The sequence below is a fragment of the Pelodiscus sinensis genome, chromosome 15 (genome assembly GCF_052426305.1).
Source record: "Pelodiscus sinensis isolate ZL-2025 chromosome 15, ASM5242630v1, whole genome shotgun sequence".
NCBI lineage: Eukaryota > Metazoa > Chordata > Testudines > Trionychidae > Pelodiscus > Pelodiscus sinensis.
This window is the reverse complement of record NC_143066.1, coordinates 32,715,906-32,729,540: the sequence shown is the minus strand read 5'-3', so window position 1 is coordinate 32,729,540 and position 13,635 is coordinate 32,715,906. Positions and strand designations below refer to the sequence as shown.

The 13,635-nt window shown below is 52.3% G+C and overlaps 1 protein-coding gene across 5 annotated transcripts in view; it reads left to right on the top strand.

Annotated features, from left to right (window-relative positions):
• RADIL (Rap associating with DIL domain) overlaps positions 1-13,635 on the top strand; it is a 102,270-nt gene that overhangs the window by 49,745 nt on the left and 38,890 nt on the right. For 3 of the 5 annotated variants that reach the window (XM_075899648.2, XM_075899645.2, XM_089769295.1), the window contains 3 exons: positions 5,914-6,227; positions 9,699-10,376; positions 12,439-12,476. In XM_075899648.2, coding sequence (XP_075755763.2) covers positions 5,914-6,227; positions 9,699-10,376; positions 12,439-12,476 — 1,030 coding nt within the window. Of the gene's footprint in view, positions 1-4,156; positions 4,457-5,913; positions 6,228-9,698; positions 10,377-12,438; positions 12,477-13,635 lie in introns of those variants that run through there. The other 2 variants (XM_075899649.2, XM_075899650.2) reach the window with 2 other exon arrangements.

The window sequence follows — 13,635 nt, the reverse complement described above, 5'->3', positions numbered from 1 at the left end:
ATGAGAAAAATCCCTGCCATCAAGCCAGAGAGCACCTACACTACAGCAGCACTATGTCTGTGCCCCTGTAGTGTAGACATGGCCTCAGACAGGGCCAAGCACCCACAGCCCTAATTGAAGTCAGTGGGAGTCGCAAGGACTCAGCTCCTTTGAAAATCAGGCCCCATTTGTGCCAGTTTCCTAGTCTATAAAAAGGGATGAGGCTTGTGTATTGCACCAGAGTGTTTTGAGAGGGAATAGACAAGTGCAGTATTGCCATGCCCAAACTTTCAAAGCTCCTGAATGTGGCTCCAAAAAGCCCATGAGATTTTTTAAAATAAAGTTTGGGTTTTATTTTCTTAGTTTCTGGGCTACCAGGGCACACTCCGATTACATTTTCAAGCTTCTCTCTGCAACTCGGGGGGGCTAGAAACTCACTTTTTAAAAGAAAAACTGACATTCTCGGGAAATCACGGGACTCTGGGAGCTGCGGCTTTAAAATAAAGCCTCAGCTGTCACAATAGCATTGGCCATACTGAGCCTCTGTTCAGTGCTCTGAAGATGAAAAGTGCTGTAGAAGGTTTGAGATCATTGGTCCAGGTCATGATTCTTCATACTGTCCAAAAGCCCTAATGCATACATTGGGTATCTGGGTCCCTTGTAGATCCTCCACCCTACTTTCTGAGAATCTATGGTTTGATGTCATATAGAAAAGCAAGCAGCCAGGAGTTCTTCTGAGCCTGGTGCCCTTGAGATGCCTGTCATACCAAGGGAGTGGGGGAACAGTACCAGAGGGTTAGAAAAATAACCCAGTTATAGAAGGACTTTGTTACGTTCAGGAAAAGAGCTGTGTTGATCTTTCCCTTGTGGCTCAGGAGTTAGAACAGAGCCCGTGACAGCGGCTCTATCTAGAGTAAAAAACCCCAGCTTTTTCCAGGCAGATTTTGCTACACAAAGTAAATACAGAAGCTTCCTTTCCCCTAGATAAGAAAATGCTGAACATTCATTTCTGTGGTTGCAGAGGTGTGTGGGGGGGAATCATTCCGACAGAGGGATGATCATCTCCATCTCCCCCCACACACTACCCCAGGTCCTCTTTCCACAGCCTGACTCCAGTAGAGCAGCGTTTGGTTAGACAGAAAAGGGCCAGTTCATTGGCTGCCCCCCAGAGAAGCCATGCCAAGCCATTCCTGGCCAATAGCAGGGCTAAGGCTTAAACTGGGGTGTGTAGAACTGATTATCCCCTGTGGGGCAGAGGGGGACCTGAACGGATTAATACAGGAAAGGAACCCGGTGGTTATCTTGTCACTGGAGGTGTAACGTCTCCCCTTCTGCTCACCAGCAAGAAACCCTCTGTTGTTGCTTCACAGTGGGCTAAGAGCTGGGACTCCAGACGCAAAGACATACTTCTCCATCACATTTCTGTACATGTGCCCGGAGAGACCTCCCCTGCTGTTTCATGCAGCAGAGAAATGCAATCACATATTGTTTGTTCATTCCCTCCATCTGTCTAGGGAGTTAGGCCTTCTAAGTGAAGGTGTCCTAGGGCAGGGAAGATGGGTTCTTATCCAGGGTCTGTCATGGGCTTTCTTGGCAAACACATCACCTCTTTGTGCCTGCACTGCCTCCTCTGTAAACTTGAGATAATACACATTGTGCAAGGCAGTCCTGCTAATAAAGCCCTTTTGGGATCCCCAGGGGGAAGGTACCATAGAAGCTCAGAGTATTGTCTGTGTCCTAACATGTTGCTGTCTCTGCTGAGTAGAATATTGTTCTTACTCATCATAATGCTGTGTGAGAATGTTGTCGGGTGCTTGCAGCCTGCCCAAGATAAAACCCAACTGCGCCGCATTGAATATTTCATAGGTTCTCACCAGGTCCTTGTGCTACCCGCTCAGAAGCTGGAAAATATCATTCCTTTCTCAGCTGTTTTTCTTTTTTTCACTGACCCCCCTTTCTTATGTGCTTCCTTTTTTGTGCAGCAGACTGGGAGTCCTGCAAGATGCCAGCAGAACTGTCAGACTAGTATTTGTTAGTGAAGTGTCTGCTGGAGAGTCACAAAAGCATGGAATATTGGTTTTGTGCGGGTCCGACGGCAAAGGCATCCTCAGTTTGCTCAGCTGAGCGGCTGCATTAGCCAGTTGCCAGAAACCCAAGGGTGAATTGCAATTGTGATAGAGGCATAGACTGTAAGGTCTGAAGGGCCCTTCATGATCATTTAGTCCGACCAACTGTGGCTCTGAGCCACGGAATCTCACCCTGTAATAGATCTCTAGCCTCTGGCTGAGTGACTGAAGTTCTCACATCGTGATTTAAAGACTTCTCCTTAGAGAATCCACCATTTACACTAGTTGAAACTGGCAAATGATCCCGGTCCCACGCTGCAGGGGAAGGTACCCGCCTTTGCCATCTAACCTTTACCCATCTAACCTAGGGTAAAATTCCTCCCTGACCCCAAATATGGAGATCAGTCAGACCATTGGTCCCCAGACTGTGAGGGATGCCCTCCTAGAGGGATACAGAGGAACATTCGGGGACGTGCAGCGGCCTTGGAGCAGCCCCCACGGTGGTGGGGAAGGAGCACCACCCAGTCCTGCTCCACTCCCAGCCACAGTACTGGCTCCCAGCCCCATCCCGGCCATGGCCCTAGCTGCACCCCAGCCTCAGCGCCCGGCTGTGGCTCTGTTCCTGCCCCCACATCTGCCCCCAGCCTCAGCCCCCTTGCACCTGTCTGTGTTTCCCCCTCAGCCACAGACCTGCTCCTGACCCCTACTCCTGCGAGGAGGCATGGACGGGGGTAAGGTAGAGTGTGCGACCCTGAAAAGTTTGGAGACCACGGAGTGTGTGGGCAAGACCCACCGGTCAGACACCTGGGAAAGAGTTCTCGGCTGTGACTCACATCCCTCCCCATTTAGTGACGCGTCAGAGGGCCCTGGCAAATTCACAGTCCACTTTGGTCAATGTCATGGTGACAGGATTTTAAAAATCATGCATTTAGTGATTTTAGCTATTTCCATCTGAAATGTCATGGTGGTGTAACTGTCGGGGCCCCGGCCCCCAAAGGAGTACGTGGTGTGTGTGTGGTGATGGTGGGGGGTGGCGGGAGTTTGCAGGGTTATAGTGTGCAAGATTGCGCAACTGCTACCTGTACTTCTGTGCTGTTGCTGGGGGCAGCGCTGCCTTCAGAGCTGGGCTCCCGGCCAGCAACTGCCCCTCTCTGACCTCCCAGCTCTGAACTTACCACAGAGGTAAGGATCGCAATACCGCTGTCCTCTAACCTTGCAACAACCCCCCCACCCTCCCATCCCATCCCTTTTGTGACCAGCCCCGCAATTTGAGCCTCCCCCATGGAATCTGTGTAGCATAGGGTATAAGCACAGAGAAGAGCAGATTTCACAGTCTGTGATGCATTTTTCAGGGCCACGAATAAGGCAAGACCCTACCCATCAGCAACCAGCAGAGAGAGTTGCTGCGAGCAGTCGCAGATGGGTCACACGCAGTTGCAGGCAGTCCCACCGTCTCCTCCCCTCCGTAACCGTATCAAGCTCAGTTCGGTGTTTGGCCCCCACGGCTCCCCTTGGAAGGCTGTTCCACAGCGTTACTCTTCCGACGGTTAGGAACCATCCCCTCATTTCAAGCCTAAACCTGTTGGGCCAGTTTTGTATCCATTTGTTCTTGCATCTGCAGTGGTGTGTAACTTAAACTGCTCTCCCTCCCGGGTGTTTACCCCTCTGCTGTATTTACAAAGGGCAGTCATAGTTCCCTTCAGCTTTTGGTTAGGCGGAAGGAGCTGACCTCCTCAAGTCTCCTCTCAGAAGGTAGGTTTTCCATTCCTTGGATCATCCCAGTAGCCCTTCTCTGCACCTGTTCCAGCAAGGAATCATGGCCGCATCCCAACACGTGCTGCCCCATCTGACTCTGAGATGGCTGTGGGCCACGTTTCAGAACTCTCTAGGCTATGCAGCCAGCCCCTGTCCTAATCCGAAGGCATGTAAACACTAGGGCTCATTTCTCCCCTTCCCTCCTCTACTTCATGTTCCCAGCAAAGGAGCACTAGTCTCAAAACAAACAAACACAAAATGTCCTTCAGACCCCAGAGTCGGCTCCTCACCAAATAAGGAAGGTGGCATTTTGGGTCTAACTTCAATCGTGTCCCTTTAAGCAGCCAGTTCGGAGAGCTGCTCTCTTCAGAACAGAGGGGCATGGTTGGTGCCTCCCTGGTTCGCCTGAGTTCCTGCTGGGGAGAGCCTGAATTCTGCAGATGTCTGCTGCGTGGTCCAACAGCCCATCGCAAACCGCAGGAGGAATCCAGAAGATGGGGATTCTTGCTCTTTGTTTTCACGATTCTCCTGCTGCTTTAAATTAAACGAATGCTGCTGCATTAATCCCAAAACGGAATTTTCGAGACCTTTCTCTTCTCCCCCCATGAATGAGCACGCGGCCGGCCTTCCTGCTTCCCGGGGACGCCGAGTGAAAGGTAGGAGGATTCCAAACAGCAGGCACAACTTCTGTTTTCCTTTTCCCGGACTTGCACCCCGTCCGTGAGGTTCCCGGCACAGAAAGGGACACTGGCTGGTTTCTGCTCTGGGGACTCCAGTCAGGCTGGGCAGGATGGGTTTGGGTTTGGCCGTTTGGTCCTATTTATACACTAGCTCTAGCCCCCATTTGTCTTCCTGACAGCTCTCCCGAATTGATGCTTGTGAGAACTTAATTACAGCTCTGTTCTGCAGCAGGCAGGCAGGCGCCTCACTGCAGTCTGCAGGTCCTGGCAGTCCGCACTCACCCCCCTGCTCACAGCCAGGTGCACTGAGCCAACGGTGCAGGGGGCAGGACCCACAGTGGAACCTGCCTGCTGGGTGCAGGGGAAGGAAGGAAGTCCGAGGGCTGTGGCTCCGCATTCTGGCCTGTGTTTGGTTTTGATCAATATATTTTCCACCCTGCGTGGCTCGGGTCAGCTGGTAAAAAGATGCTGCAGATCTGAGATGGATCCTGGCTGTTCCCAAGTAAGATGGGGAGGAGATTTTGGAGAGAGGGTTTTGTGGATGGAATGGAAAAGGGTGGGGGTGGGGCTGTTCTCATTGATTCGCAGGGTGACGTTGGCACAAAACTTATTTGTATTTGCTTGCAAGAGCTCACCTCTAGCCCTTCTAAGCTGTCGGTTCTCTGGCTCCAGTTGCATTACTTAGAAAACAGTGGGGATTAGCGATGGGGGTTGGGTTCATTTGGTTGGGGGGGGTTGTTACTGCTGCTTTCCCCTCCAGGCTCCTGAACATTGTGCTGAGTTTCCAGGGTTGTTAAGTACCATTTTGCTACCCCTCTGCAGTGAGGATATGCTGGTGTTTCCTCTCCAGGCAGCATACGACTCAGGGCCTTTTCTTCAGAAGCTCCTCTACTGTTCCGAGTCTTGCACATGATGCATCTATTTATGATGGGTTTAAATACACTGGTTTGGAGGTGGCACATAATACTGTCCAGCTGCAGCTCTTCTAGGAGACCTGTAAGATTTCCGTTGCCCGGTGATCCTGGGGCAGGTGACGGAGTCTAACCAGGGAGAAGAGGCATGACATACAGGCGGATCAGGTGATGTCTGGGGACATGTCTTTGCTCTGTTAAGGTTCTCTAGTGGCTCCATCTATGGTAGCAGCTGAGTAGAAGGCATGTGTGTGGGCAGCTATGGAGCGCCCAGAGATCAAATGGCAGCCCGAGAATGAATAGCCCTTGTATGGCAGGGGCAAAGCCACGTCTAGGGAGTGAGAGCCGTGTTCAGATTGCCCACACGTTGGTATCTGGGGTGTGGCTGGCTCAGCTGCTGGCTGGACATTGGTCGCAGGGCCAACCTTCACTTTTGTTACTCCCCAGGTCAGAATGGCACCGGGCAGAAAGGCAGGGGAGTTGTTTGCATGGCCCAGCACTGAATGCTGCTCTCGCCCTTAGGCATAAACGCCCAGGCTCGGAAGCTGCAGAGGAACCGGGCGAAGGGCGCCATGACCCTGCTGACAGGGTGCAAGCGACACTCCCCGCCACCAACCCTCCGACGCAGCGTCAGCGAGACCAGCCTGAGTCACGTGGGCTCCCCCGAGGAAGAGCTCAAGAGACATTACTCCACGCTGCCCGAGAACGTCCGCGGCCTGGAGAGCTCGAGGGAGGAACAGCAGGCTCCTCCGGCGGAGCAGAACGGCAGCAGCATGCGGTACTCCCTCTACCAGTCCCCTCACCTCCTACTCCTGCAGGGCTACAGCTACCAGCATGTAAGCACCCAGTCTTCCACGCTGTGAGGCTTTCCTTACACCCACGGTCTGTGCGCTCCCTCTGCCGCCCATGCTCATCCGCTCCGGACAGTCCAGCAGGTCCTGTAGGTCCCTGGGGGACATGTGGGTTTTCAGACACTGAGGTGCTTTACTGCGCGGCATTTGCTGCTGTTCTGGAGCCCAGAGACCTACTTGGAATGTGGGCAGCTGCAGCTCCCTGCCCAGGGAAGGGAGATCCTAGAATAGGGCTACTCAGCACATGGCCCGTGGGCTGCATGTGGCCTGCAGCCCGTTTGTGGCCTGCAGTGCGGTTAGGGTTTATGCAGGGCTCAGCATGCAGCCCACAGGTGGGATCCTTTGGCCTCCACTGAGAACACAACAGCGAGGCATTTCCCACCTGGAGTGAGCATTGAAAGATGCCAGCGGACGGGCTGGCTGGAACAGACGGGTACAGGGCAACAGCGTATCTAGCCCTCAGGGAGGAGGTGCCGGGAGCGCTGGGGCATTGTGGGAAGTGCTTTGTATTTATTCCCGTCAGTGTGAAATAAGCTATTTGCATATATTTGCATGTACATGCAACCATACTTAAGTTGCGGCCCTCGGCATGAACTGTGAGTATCACTGTGGCCCCCGGGGCTTCCAAAGTTGAGTAGCCCTGTCCTAGAACAAAGTTGCTAGTAACCCCTGCAGCCGCTCTTGCTGGCTGCACGTGTGGCTTGCCCCTGCCTGGTGTTTTGAGGGAGAGTCGAGTTTCCTGAAACAATATTTAAGCAGTCTCTTGACTGTGCTGCCAGGGCGCCTGCCTGTTTGGAGCGCTGTTCTCGGCTACTGTTAAAAGTCACTTCTCTTTGGAGCCAGGGCAAAGCTGTGATATGGAGCACGCAGGCATGAGAATCTGCTGCTCGGGTCAGTCCAGTCCTGCTCACCCGAGAGCCCAGGAATAAGGGTGGAGAGGGCACAGGCAGCCTGAAATTAAGGTCTGCCCAGAGTATCCTGGGTTTGCCCTTTGGGAATGTCCCATAAAGCACGATGGTTAATGCAGTGTGAAGCCGCTGCACTACATAGCGTGCCATAGTGCAGTATAATAAATACCACCCAGGCTTGGCGAAGGCACTGGCCAGGGTGCCTGTGCCAAGCAGAATTAAAAATTTCTTGATAAAAAGAAGCCTTCGTGTGTGACATAAACCCACAAAGTGCCGTCAGCCTGAGTCTGCAGCCAGGCAGCCTGCAGTGACAGAGCGCCACACGGCTTCCATTGGCTTCCAGGGGGTCTTACCTCTGTCGCCGTCTGTGCCAGTGTAACACCCCACCAAAGTGATACGTAGCTGGGCAGTGGGGGAAATTTCAACCCCTCCCCAGACCGAGTATGCACTTGGAGTATGGCAGCAAACAGGTCTCATCTTTTAGCTACTGACCTGCTAGCTGGTTTTTCAAGGGCTGAATGCCAGAGTTTGCTAAGATTTCGTGTTCTGTTCTGTGGAAATACAGACCTGATAGTCCTTGCCAGATGGTATTGTGCTACCTCTGCTTACTGGAGGGTGTACTGCCATCTTCTAGAACAACTACCACCATTATTCCCATTTTACAGATAGAGGAAACAGGTACAGAGTGGTTAAGTGAACTGGCTCATGTCTCACAGCAAGTCAGTGGAAAAGTCAGGGACAGAGTCTTTGTGTTCTAGTTCCCTGTCCCCTGCTCTTACCACTACATCCCACTGCCTGTGCAAGAGAGAAAGAGTCCTGCTCTAGCCTCACGCATGGAAATCAGTGTCAGATGCACTTGTGTAACTGAGGGCAGACTTAGGTTCTGTGTGATTTCATCTTAGCTGCTGCCTGCTTTTGTAGCCCAAGAAGGGAATTGAGAGGGGAAGAAAAAAAAACTAACAAAGAGCGAATAAAACTCTCTGGTCTTAACCTTGCAGACAGCAACACTCAGAGTTCTAGAGTGTCCCAATTCCAGTCAGGGAGTGGCACTGAGCAGTGATTAATGGGTTTATACTTACCTGGAATGTCGAATTAAGATATGCAACTCCAGCTACGTTAATTGCATAGCTGGAGTCAATTTACCTTGATTTGACATTCGGCACCATCTCCACAACAGGAGGTCAATGGGAGAAATGCTCCCATTGACTTCCTTTACTCCTCATGAGGAGTAGGAGTTCCAGCATCACTGGGGATACCCTCAGCGTTTGATTTAGTGCGTCTTTACTAGACATACTAAATCAAACTCTGGAAGATCGATCACCAGCGCATCAATCTTCCAGAAAATGAAGAATTCATTTGAGTTAACATGGGAGCATGCTGATGGCCAGACCAACTTTGTCCGGAGAATGGGTGTATAGGACTGCACGCTCTGTTAGTCACGTAGAAGTGGTTGGGGGCAATGAAGGAACTATCTCTTAGGCTGTGTCCAGACTCCATGCCTCCGTCGACGGAGGCATGTAGATTAGCCAGCTCGGAAGAGGGAAATGAAGCCGCGATTAAAATAATCGCGGCTTCATTTAAATTTAAATGGCTGCCCCGATCTGCCGATCAGCTGTTTGTCGGCAGATCGGGAGAGTCTGGACGCGATGCCCCGACAAAGAAGCCTTTCTTCATCGACACAGGTAAGCCTCGTGAAACCAGGTTTACCTGTGTCGATGAAGAAAGGCTTCTTTGTCGGGGCATCGCGTCCAGACTCTCCCGATCTGCCGACAAACAGCTGATCGGCAGATCGGGGCAGCCATTTAAATTTAAATGAAGCCGCGATTATTTTAATCGCGGCTTCATTTCCCTCTTCCGAGCTGGCTAATCTACATGCCTCCGTCGACGGAGGCATGGAGTCTGGACACAGCCTTAGTGTTTGCAAACTAGCGGAATATACCAGATTTAGTGGGTCAATTCAGCTGTTTGCTCACTTGGCAATGCATCCTAGGAGTGGTAGTTCACTCATTCTGTATCCATACACTCAAAAGGCACTGTTAATCCCGATGTTAGTTACTGGCACTCATTATGCTGGAGTAGCTATCCAGTTTAAGAGGAGTTATATAACCTTCCTCCCGAGCTGTAGTTAAGGGAGATGGATGTAGGTTGCACAGCGACCTGGATAATGGTACCAAATGGATTAGCAGGTTTGTGTAGGGATGGGATAAGCACAGTATAGTTACACAGCAAGTGCCATGTAAATTGAGATGCATGCTAATTTGCTCCGAGTCCTCCTGTCTCTTCTGCTGCATGAGTCACGACTCCACGAACTCAAATGATAATCTGGGGAAAGCTCTGCAGTGATTGGAATAAAAAATAGTGCTGCAGTGCAAAACTGTGAGCTGTGGGCACCCAGGGAACTGCAAGAGGCCACGGCACTGAGGAGTCCAGGCGTGGCCAGAGGGAAAACGCTATTTTAATGGCTTTCCACCCTGTCAGAGCAAGTCACTTGTGCAGCTGCTCACAGCTCGGGTCTGCTTTGCTACCGGTTTTTATGCTTGCGTTACAGGACAGCTTAGTTTACCTGCTGAACCGTGAGCAGCACACCGTGGGCCAGCGGACTCAGTCCAGCAAACCCAGCATCAGCCTCTTCGCCCCGGACATCCTGCCCCTTCACTGCACCATCCGGCGGATCAAGATGTCGAGCCGCTCCCGACAGCGTTCGGAGGAGAAGCTGGTCCTAGAGCCCATCCCGGGGGCCAGTGTGTCCGTCAACTTCTCCGCAGTGGGAAGGACGATTGTGCTGCACCACGGAGATCTCCTCTCCTTGGGGCTTTACTACCTGCTTCTCTACAAGGACCCCGTGAGGGCCCAGCCGCTGCCGGCCCAAACGCTGATGAGGCTGAAATCGATGCACCGAGCCTTGGACCCCGAGGCACCGGTGACTTGTAGGATGTGTGGCAGCCAGCTGAAAGAAAGGGGCTCCTCCTCCAAGAAGCACGGGCCCTCCCCCATTTCCGGACACCGGTCAGCCAGGAAGAGGCTTCAGCTGGAGTATGAGAGAGCTGCCGAGGACATGCTGGTGAGAAGGATCGTGACCTTGATCGAGCCTGGGGGCGACGACCACAAGTTGACGCCAGCCTTCCTTTTGTGCCTCTGTATCCAGCACTCTGCCACCAGCTTCGAGCCGGGTGACTTCGGCCAGCTGCTGCTCAAGTCAGCCAAAATGATTCAGAGGACAGTGTGGGTCAGTCCGTGAGCTTTCCTAGGGGAGTCGGGCGACAGGGGGAAGTGCCGGGCAGTGTTCCCTCTAAGCCATGCGGGTGGGTGGCCACCTGGGAGAGATTCCAATGCCGATGTGATTAGCTGATTAGCAGAGCCCTCATAGCCAGCTGCATGTATTCCTATGGGTGGTACACATTCGCACATGCCTCGGTGCACATAACATTTATTCCACACAAGGATGGACAAAATAGAGGGCACCTAGGGGTATTGCAGGGTCTCTTCTCGGAACTCATCGCCTAGGGTGGGGCAACCAAACATTGACCATCCAAGGGCCACGTGGGCAGCTCCAAGAAGCAAATCGCCACCATCCCGCCCTGTCACACAGTCGTGCAGCCTTCAGGCTTTGAGTCCCAGCTCGCGAGGCTCTGTCTGGACATCCAGCTCAGCAGCTCTTCTGGATTAAAGAGAGTGGCAGCTCTGAGCCACGCTGTAGATCCCATGTAATTCTTAGAGGCTGGCAGGCCTTGGCCGCTCCTGTGAAGGTTTCTTACTGAGGAGCCCACCCTGTCCATCACACCCGAGCCTCATCTCTCCCCCATCCCAGGGGTTTGGGCTGATGGGGTTGCTAGGGAACACAGATGGGTGGTTATTGCTGGGGTGGGAAGGTGCAAGGAAAGGGCAAACCCCAGTTAAATGTTTGATATTCAGCCCCTCCTGGGTCAGCTGTAACAACAGTAGGTGGGGTGGCCCGTGGCCTGGCTCGGCATTGCTCCTCCTTTCACAGCCCTCGGAAGTGCCCACTGCCGGCTGAGTGAACGGCTCGAACCTCCTGCTGCTGCTGCATAGGAGAAGTCTGGTTTGGCAGGCTGCTGCAGGCCAGGGTCATTGTGTTCACTGTCTGCCTGGTCACTGGGCAGACTCGCCAGCTACCGTGCAGCACCGTCCTCCATGTTGCTGCCTACCTGCCCTGGAAGGTGTGGGGAGGAGATGGCACTTGCTTTAACTGAGTGGAATCAGTGTTTGGGGCTGCCCTCCCTGTCAGGGATCACTTCGTTCTCCTGCCGCACCACCCCGGCCTTGTTTACACCAGACTTCATTTCTCGCCATTGCTACCCAGATGAAGCAGCAGGCCGCCCCCAGGCTACGTCTACACTTGCCCTTTTGCGCAAAAGTTTTTCGGAAAAAGACTTTTGCCCGAACGGGAGCAGCATAGTATTTCCGCAAAAGCACTGACAATCTTACATGAGATCGTCAGTGCTTTTGCGGAAATTCAAGCGGCCAGTGTAGACAGCTGGCAAGTTTTTCCAGAAAAGCGGCCAGTCTAGACACAGCCCCAGTGTTTGAAGCACCTGTAGCCCTGCTCTGAGCCCTGTGGTTAGAACGGCCGTGGCCTGTCTAGCCTAGCCACGGTGGCTAACATGAGTGCATCTGTGGTAGCAGAGGGGAGAAGTGTGAAGGGGAAGAGCGCGGGTAGATAAAACCTGAGAGCTGGTGCCGCAAATCAGAACTGAAATAACAGTCATTCTGGTGGGCGCAGTCAGACAGCCACAGGAGTCCCAGTGGGCAACGTAGCCTGAAATAAACACCTGCATATTGTACAGTGTAACAAAAACCAAGGCTGTGTCTGCGTAATTATATTCTAGGCAATTGCATAGTTTCCGTCTCCCACCTTCTCTCCCAGCCCGTTCCTTCTTGTGCACTTGCAACATATATTGTAATTATATTACAACCGGAGTGCGCTGGTCGCCATGGCATCTGGGCCGGGGGTGCCTTTCACTGAACTGCCCATGCTCAACAGCTGCAGTAGCTAGAAAGTGCCTTCGATATGCAGCCAGTCTACAAGAGGTATTTTCAATATAATTTTTGGCATGAGGAGAAAAAAAATTAGTGACTGAAGTTTTGCTCTGCCTTCCAACAAAGCACAGCATAGCCAGCCCAGTCAGTCCCTGACAAAACTATACCAAGCTCCTGATGCAGATAGTACTGTTTCCTCTGAGTGTGTGCGTGCATGTTTGTGTCCTTGTCTCTCTCTCTATTATGATTTTCTCATATTCACTTGTGCTTTTTCCTCCCCATCTTCCTAGGAGAAAACGAAAGAGCTGGCCGAAAAGCAGTCCCAGCAGTAAGTGTCACCTGTCTTTACTCTCTCTGCCTCCCTCCTGCCACACTCCTACTTCCTCTTATGAACAGAGAAAGAGGTTAGCCCCTGGTGGGCCCTTGCTGCTGCATTGACCTGCACCTCCACAGGTATGGGCGATGGCAGCTCCCATTGGCTGCAGATCAGCATTCCCAGCCAATGGGAACTTCAGGAAGCAGTATACCAGTCTGTGCCACTTCTTGCAGCTCCCAGTGGCCAGGAATGGCAATCTAGAGCCAATGGGAGCCACAAGCAGCGTAGGTAAATAAAGTGGTGACGGCTCGAAAAAGGGCTAATCCTGGCTAACCGCCCATCTTATTGCCCACCCCTGTGTGAGGATAATTCCCAGCTCCAGGAGACATGCTAGTATTACCTCTCATGCTAAAATATGGAGTATAGCCACAGCAGCGTGAGTAGCCATAGGGGCTAGCTGCCCAGAGCGCAGGCCCACCAAAGATCCTAGCTAGGTGTGTATTAGGGCCAGCTCTGTTTTTAGCATGCTAGCCTGCTCAGAGCTCATGCCAGTATGTCTCCTCTGGCTTGGAACCACTTCCACAGTTCAAAGTGCAGGCATGCCCTTAGACAATGGAGTGCGAGCATCTGGGCCAGCACTGGGGGCCATTAAAAAACAACCTAGGCCCTTAAAGGGCAAATGGTAGGTGAATAGAGATTTCCCTTCTCATTATTTCATAGTAACCCCTTGGGGCCCTGTTGTGTTTGACATGTAGGGACAGTCCCTCAAAACTTAAATAGGCAAAGGGATGGGAGAGCAAGTATGGAAAGATGAAGTGACTTTACCCTAGGACACTTACCAGAGCTGAGATTTGAACCCAGCTGTCTTGAATCCTATGCCGTGCCTTAGCCACTAGGCCATGCTGCCTTTCAGCCCCATTGATACACTCTTACACCAGGCACCTGCACATGCATTCTTCTGCGGTCGTGTGATTCCGCAGTCTGGGTTTCTTTGCACATGGACTTGAGGTGCATTCATGCCCCAAATGGGTTAATTGCCTCTCTGCTTCCTGTGTTTGTGCTGGAGCCAACCCCAATTTGTCCCCCAGGGGCCTGGTGTTGTCCTACTTTTCCTCACACTATTTTCCAAACATCAAAAGAGCTAAATTAGTAAATTAATACTCCAGAACAC